The following is a 7,461-nucleotide window of genomic DNA, read 5'->3' on the forward strand; positions in this document are numbered from 1 at the left end:
TTAAGCAATTAGGAGGAGGCATGCAACGTGGAGCACGCCATTATTATTTAAGATATTACCCAAGATTAAATAAAGAGGATGAGTCTGTGTCCCCTAATCCAAGTTAAGGCTTTAAAAGGGAGCTCACATTACTACTTAATGGAATGTTCTTACCCAAGAGTTTCGTGGTAATATGCAGAGTGAAGCCGCATTGCATTTTTCTAGAAAAATTGCATCACCAGGGGTATATTTAAATTAATTAAAATATTTGCATTAACTGCAACATAGTGTGAGCATTAAAACGGTTATGCTATTAAGAGGAAGCATGCAACATAAAACAACATTATCATAGCCATTATCATTTTACATATGTTGTCTATCATTAAACTTAAAGAAATGAGATGCAGACCGTGGCAGGTGTTATTATATTATTATATTGTATTTTTCTTTATTATTGTATTTTCTTTTGAGCTTATTTTTACAGCAAATGCTATATTCGAGGGCCTTTGGGTTTCTGAACAGCTTACATCCGCGTTTAAAATCAAGACACATTTGTATGCAAATAATTATAGGTTTCTAAGTCTTTTTACTTTTCTTGAAATACCAAGCCGGCATGACCTTTACGATATCTATTTAAAATGTAGCGAATGCCCCACTACAAAAGCTGAACAAATAATTCTTGCGATCCACAAGGACATTCCTTGCTATGCTATATAAAAACTTTATTTAAAATCGGTTGGCCCACTCCCCTGCTCTTCCGACATCGCAACAGATGTGTGTTGCACGTTGCAATTAAATCAGTGGCCAGCCCGAGCTGGCCTGCCCTGAAGGGTTGGTGCTGCATTTGACGACTGCCTGATGGAAAAGTTGTAGCGACAAAATAATTTCGCAGCGGACAAGGCCAGGTCCAAAGTTGTGGGTGGATGTGCGCGGGATGTGTGGAAAGAGGGCGGAAAGCCAGTTCAGAAGTTCTCAGCGCCAAGGTGATGATGATACGGACGATGATGACGACCTGCGCAACAATAGTTTGCATCTCGGAGATACCCAAAATGAAGTTGTTCTGCTCGGTCGTCGCTTTTTCTTGTTATTGGAGCTGGCTTGCCGCAATCAACTGCACTGCATGTTGCGGTTCCTCGAACAAGTCGCCTTTTCCGGCACGCTGGTGTTTGTGTATCTAATCACATTAGCACGTGCGCATATCCTTTTGGCCTTTTGGTGGTGTAGTGCAGAGTAGGTGGGGGCAGAGTCCTTGCTCCCCAGGCTGCCATTCGGTGCCAGGACTGTGCAAACTAAAAACATTTTGGCCGCTTTGTTTTTGGCTCATTTCGTTCGTCGATTTTGATTATTTGTCTGTGGCTGCCCGCACAGACGTTTGTTCCTGCCAGCTCGCCCAAACTATTTGTATCTCAAAGTTGGCCCACCCACGTATGCCACATGCATACGCCAGCTATTTTCTTTGAGCACTTCAAACTTTTCCACAAAGGCCAAATAATTTTGCATTAAATTAGAATAGGGAAAACTTGAAAATTCGACCAACTTTTTTTAAGGTCGTAGGAAAAACCCCAGAAAAGCCTTGTAGGCCGCATAACTTAAATAGTTTGAATTTGAATTTATCGTTAACTATAGTTGCCAGTCTTCTATAGCTCGGGGCTGCCAGATTTTGAGCACTCCCAGAGTGTATTTAAACGCAAACTATTGTTGCCAGACTTCCATATTTAGAAATTCATTTTTATTGAAATAACATTTTACTTCCTCATTTTGCATTAGGCTCCCAATTATTTAAAAAAAATTTTAAATATTAAAGCAAAATGTATAGTTATATAAAAGCAAATTTGTTGTATTTTATAGCAATCGCATAAGCATGCTTGGAACTGGAAAGAGTTCTGAACAAATAACTTTTTAATGTTGTTTGGCGGCTTTTAATCTCAACAATTTACAATCTCTGTATATTTAATGCAATATTTTATATGCTCCTGATTTGTTGCAGCTACAACCGCCTTACTCCGCCTTCTCTGGCACGTATGTCAGGATAATGCTGGAGTGCGGGGCCACCTTGAGGTCCTTGAGCCTCACGCGACCCGAGTGGGACACCTTGTTGGCGTTTTCCACGTTGCTATTGTACTTCTCGCTGAAATAGGAAACGGTCATCTTGTCAGGCAGATTCATGGGGATAGTAAAGTTGCTCGCCTGAGGCGACTTGGTGGGATTGAAGATCACAAGGTAGCCGGGGCTTCCAGACTTGATTCTGCGTGGGAATACGAAAAAAATTCGGTTAGATAATGTAGGCAAAAAATGTAAGTCAAGATTGAATAATTAAGCGGGTCTATAAAAAATGTTCAGTTTGACCATAGAGCATAATGGGGTTTAAATAGACTAGAGAATTAGTCAAGAGTTAGTAACAATAAAAGGCAAGTCGAATTACCTGGAGAAGGCCACCAGCGGAAGGGCCTGGTAGTATGCGAGCTCTCCGTGCATGTAGGATGCTGACTTGCGCAGGAGAGTGATCTGCCTGTAGGTCTCCTCGGTGACATTCTGGTAGGCCACAGCGTCCACAGGCACCACGGGCACACCGGGCAGCAGGGATAGGAACATGGCCAGAGCGGATGGATCCTGAGGGGTGTCCAAGCTGACGTCCGCGAAGTTCCATTGCAGCCAGCTGTTTTTGCCCGACAGGTAGAGCGTGTTGACCAGATCATTCTGCAGCGATATCTTCGGCTTCGGTGCGCTGAGCACCTTAACCAAGTCGCCGTACATGGGTATATCGATACCATAGGCGTCAGGGACCGTGCTCAACTTGTAGGCCTGCGGCTGTATGACATCCTCGGCCACCGACAGGAAGGCCTCTTCCGAGGCATTCTTAACGATGCTAAGGTAATCATAGAGAACATCTCCAAGGCCGGATTGAAAGGTAGTCTGCTTGTGGTCGTAGAAGCCGTAGTCACCGGGTCCCCAATGTCGGTCCTTCGGCACCGCTGAGGTCACCTCATTCTCCAGACCGTCAGACAGTACAAAGAACTTCGTGTTCTTCAGGCGGAAGCCCTGCACGCCCAATCCAACGAGATGCTTCAAGACATCGCCGAATTCGTTCCTAATGAAAGTGCTGTTCATCTTGAGATCGAAGTAGCCGTCTTGGAACTGGGAGAGCACATAGCTGTCCTCCAGCTTCTCCCAAGCGCTGCGACCGCCGCCCACCTTGAGCCAGTTGTTGGGTGGGCTGGGTCCTCCGCTCACCCAGACAAAGGCGGATCGCTTCTCCGGGTCGGCGATGGCATCCTGCACCAACTGCGATTCCTTGGCCACGTAGTTGGGCGTCAGGTCGAGAATAATCCTGGTATCGCTGCCCTGATACAGGGCCACCAGATTCTTGATCTGCACCTCCACCTCGGGCTTCTTCACGTCGTAGGTCAGGGCTGCCGGCAACTCGTAGATGGCTCCAGCGCTAACGATCTTCTCGGCAACCTGGACATCCTCCCTGCTGCAGGTATCAATAGCACCGAACTTGGCATGTGGCCCACGCTTGTACCAGGGTAGTGTCTGCGGGGCAGCGCACTTGGGAGCTCCAATGACAATCGGGATGGCACCCACAAGCATTCCCGCCCAAATGGCCCAGAACCCCACGAAGAAGATCCAGCGCACCCGCAGCCAGAACGGGTCGTTGACATACTTCATGAGCTCCTCCTTGCTCATGCCGGTGAAGACCTGTCACGAGGAAATACCAGATTACAGAAAATTATGATACTAAGGTCGGTTACCTGACCGTTTTCGAAAGCAAAGTATTAAAATTACAATTTTTTAAATTTTAATTTAAAAATATAAACTAATATGAACAGAAAAAATTAATTTTTCCAAATTTTATAATATTTTTTCCTGGCATGTATTATCTGTTTTGGCTTACAAGGACCAGCATTTTCTTAAAGGTTTCAACACTGTAAATAAATAGGATAAAAGTTATAACTTCCACTCACAGGCTTTCCTCCTTTGACTGTTCCGATGTCGATCCTGGCATCTTCGTTCTGGTGGTCGCCCTTGACGAACTTCACCTCGTCCCGGCGCTCGGCCAGCTTGTCCTCCACTCCGTTCAAGGCCAGCATCTGCTCGTCGGCCCCATCCGCGTGGGCCACCTTCTCATCCTGGACCATGTCGACTGGAATATAAACGATTCAACATTGGTTAATTGCCTCTGATCAGGTTCAATTAAGCTTGAACGCAAAGCTCGACCGTTCAGGCTTTCTCTGGAGCACTGAGTCAAGCTGTGTTAGGTTGAAATTGGAATCAAAAGCCACACTTCGCTTTGTCTCCGAGAGAAGGGAATTGGAAATTTTCTTCTGGGACTTCTGACTTATGAGTATTTTGCTGACGTCAGGGAAAATGAACTACGCTTGAGTTCGCTCTTGGTGAGAAATTGTTCTGGCACATAATCAATGTCAAATGTTGATTTTTGATAACCTTTCTTATCTCACATTTTCGCGGGTCGGGTCAAAACAGCCACCATTTCCCTATAAAAACTGAAATATGCTTCAATAATTGACTCCTGAGATATACATAGATACTTCGATACATTTTCGAACGCTTTAAGTGAAAGCTCGACGCATCAGTCATCCCATTTTCCCAGTTCTAGATACAATTGCTTTGTTAATTACCTTTTTCGCTGGCTCCCAGGAATCTGTCTGCGGCTATGGTTTTGTACACTTCGGAGGAAACGGGTGGGGTTTCAGCAGCAGCTGCGTTGATTGTAGTACCTGACACGCCTAAAATAGAACACGGTAGGATTTGGAGAACGCGTTGAAAATGAGCGGTTTTGAGTGTCGAATATTTTTTGAATTGGAGGTGGAGAAAAACGATGTTAACGATGTTTTTGTTTTTGAACGAAAGCGACCGTAAGTAAGCAGCCATAAGGAAACGTAATCAAACGTAAGCAATCGCTGGAATCCATCGACATCTCGAAACGGTCATACTAAGTGCTCTTACAAAAGCCCGCTGCTGCAAAACTAATGGGCGCCAAATTCGATTTGCTCGTTCAGAGAAACTACCATTGGCAGGAAGCGTGACAGAGTTCTAAAAATTAGTGTATATAACCTTAGGAAACTAAACTGATTTCAATTGGTATTACTTACTCTGCTGTTACCACCACCCAAGCGTTTTAGGCGTGTAAATAGATTCATGGCAATGGTTTTTTATGAGGTATTTTTAAGAAACGTTTCTGTAAATTGCACTGGCTGAAAAAAGTGTTGATAAAAATATTCAACAAATCGAAAAATTAAACGGGGAAAATGATTATTTTGTTTGTATTCTTAAATTATTTATTTAATTGAGGTGACGTAAAAATATTAAGTCGTTAATAATTTTTACAATTTATATTATTGAAACGCTTATTAATAACCAGACCCGAAATCATAATATTGCTTGCTTATAGCGTAAGCTGTTTCACCACCAACTAGTTACATTTGAATTTTCGGCACTGACTGGTATCTCTCACTGCGACCTGCCCGACAAGAGTTCTGATTCGCGACTAAGGCTGCATATTTGCGCTGCCAGTGCATCGCTCCCAGAGGCACAGCCCCGATCGGAATCGCTCCTCGAGCTTGACTTAATCATACCTGTGAACGAAACGCGTTCCGTGTGCGTGGCCTGCGGCGATTGAGCCGAGCCCAGAAAACTACCTGAGCTCTCCCGATCCCCCAACTGCCAGCTTGGTGGCTTGGATCGGGTTTTGCAGCCAGCCAGTGCAGGAAAAAAGTGCACTCGCCGGCGCATTCCTGTCCAAATTTTTAACATTTTTTCTATAATAAAAACTCTAGGCGCACAGATTTTTGCGGATTGTCGGCGTGACACCCCGCTAAAACAAACTTGCGCTGCGTAGGAGGCCCAGGAATCTGCATGCCAAGTCTGAATATTCTAGCTCTTATAGATCTCAGCGTTCATATGGACGGACGGACAGACGGACATGACTAAATCGACTCGGCTAGTGATCCTGGGCTCGGAAACGCTTCCTTTTGCCTGTTACATAATTTCTATCGAATATGGTGTACCCTTTAACTCTACGCGTGTAACTAGTGTAGCTGGGCCACACAAAAACTGGTCAATTTCTGCATTACCCCGCATTACCTTCGTTCGATTAGGCGACATGCGAGAGTCTTTATTAAGAGGGAGCTCTATATCATAAATGGTTTCCGTGCATGTAGAATGAAAAAATGGTTTTCCACCTGGGACGACAGCGCTGCTCTCCGGTTCTGCTGGTTCTGCTCCGAGTGGTGACCTAAGCGCAAGCCAGGCCACAGGAAACTAACGAGGATAATCAAATCAGATCTAAATGTTTCATCCCACCATTATGATGTGACGGAGCAAGCAGGAGGGTGATTATGATGACGATGACGCTCACTCCTCCTCCGAGGAAACAGTGGAGGACTCCGAGGAGAGCAGGTGGAGTTGCCGGGAGGTAAGCACCGACAACACCTCGCTGGCGCGAACAGTAATTCCAGGTTCGCCAGATCAGGCCACCAAATAGTCCCCACCCTGGTGGAAGCTATTTTGCCAGCGTGGATTAAGCTGGTGATCGCAAGATCCCTGCAGTTCATCAAAAACTTCAAATCGGAATCCTTCGCAGCCGGGAAGAACGAATAGCCCAGTGAACGTACTAGTGGCTTTAATAAGGGAACTCGTTTGACTTTGGTATCTGGACAGGACGTCCATTATTATGGTTCCTTGAGTTTCTTAAAATAAAATCGATGCCTTACTTTTACTATATGGTACAATTCGAATTCACTTTAATCACTACCATCCTCAACGTTTTCCGATTCCAATTGATAAACATTTGAAGATCTTGAAATTTTTTTCGCTTCGATTAATTTTGATGTTTTGCGTAAGTTCAGTTTAATTTATTCTCTTACCAACGATATTTGTTTTGATAAATCTCCCGTATAGTATACATTTTTTTGTTACCTTGAACGCTGCAGAGAACCCTCAGAAAATCACTTATTGGTTTCAAAATGTGATAATGAAAGCTTTGGACGCTTTCTCAGTATTCGGTGAACATGTCGGTGTGTTTAATATTCCCAATTGACTGTGTCGTCATTAAGGCCCTAGGTAATACGATTGCATCGGAAGCTGACCATTAGCGCCTAATGAAATAATTATGCGTGGCATCGTGTCCATGTTCCTGACTGCTTTCTGCCAACAATGTATTGGTAAATAATTTGCATAAATTCAAAGTACACGGTTCTGCTGGTCCAGTTCTTGCAAGGACTGGCCCAGAAGATGTATGTATGCCCATACATTTCCTCATTAACCATAATGACCTGACATGCCTACTGTTCCTGTAAGAAATTTGCTTTGTTTTTCTGCGTTCCTTTTGGGGGCGTGGCGACTTTATATCACCCCATTGCAAGGTCAAAAACCTTGATACTGAACCTCTTAAGTATATTTTTGACTTGAGTGTCCACACCAATCACTGGTTATGTACTTATCGTTCTTTTATTCAGCATT

General features: G+C 44.2%; 1 protein-coding gene and 1 pseudogene across 1 annotated transcript; one reads left to right on the forward strand and one right to left on the reverse strand.

Moving 5' to 3' along the window:
- Nucleotides 1–1,790: 1,790 nt before the first annotated feature.
- On the reverse strand, nucleotides 1,791–5,156 carry LOC108027423 (uncharacterized). Its single transcript, XM_017098871.3, has 6 exons — nucleotides 5,094–5,156; nucleotides 5,010–5,034; nucleotides 4,620–4,727; nucleotides 3,945–4,123; nucleotides 2,402–3,678; nucleotides 1,791–2,224 (listed from the first exon to the last, which is right to left on the reverse strand). The coding sequence occupies exons 1-6, from the start codon at nucleotides 5,139–5,141 to the stop codon at nucleotides 1,978–1,980; spliced, it is 1,884 nt and encodes a 627-aa protein (XP_016954360.2). The 5' UTR covers nucleotides 5,142–5,156; the 3' UTR covers nucleotides 1,791–1,977.
- A 1,014-nt stretch (nucleotides 5,157–6,170) lies between these two features.
- Nucleotides 6,171–6,484, forward strand: LOC122817779 (antennal-specific protein OS-C-like; annotated as a pseudogene).
- The last annotated feature ends 977 nt before the right edge of the window (nucleotides 6,485–7,461 follow it).

Source organism: Drosophila biarmipes, chromosome 3R (genome assembly GCF_025231255.1).
Source record: "Drosophila biarmipes strain raj3 chromosome 3R, RU_DBia_V1.1, whole genome shotgun sequence".
Taxonomy (NCBI): domain Eukaryota; kingdom Metazoa; phylum Arthropoda; class Insecta; order Diptera; family Drosophilidae; genus Drosophila; species Drosophila biarmipes.

Coding starts and splice junctions, on each gene's coding strand:
- LOC108027423 (XM_017098871.3), bottom strand. CDS start 5,141: ATGAATCTATTTACACGCCTAAAACGCTTGGGTGGTGGTAACAGCAGA. Junction 4,124..4,619: donor CCTGGGAGCCAGCGAAAAAG/GTAATTAACAAA, acceptor TTTATATTCCAG/TCGACATGGTCCAGGATGAG. Junction 2,225..2,401: donor CCGCTGGTGGCCTTCTCCAG/GTAATTCGACTT, acceptor ATTCCCACGCAG/AATCAAGTCTGGAAGCCCCG.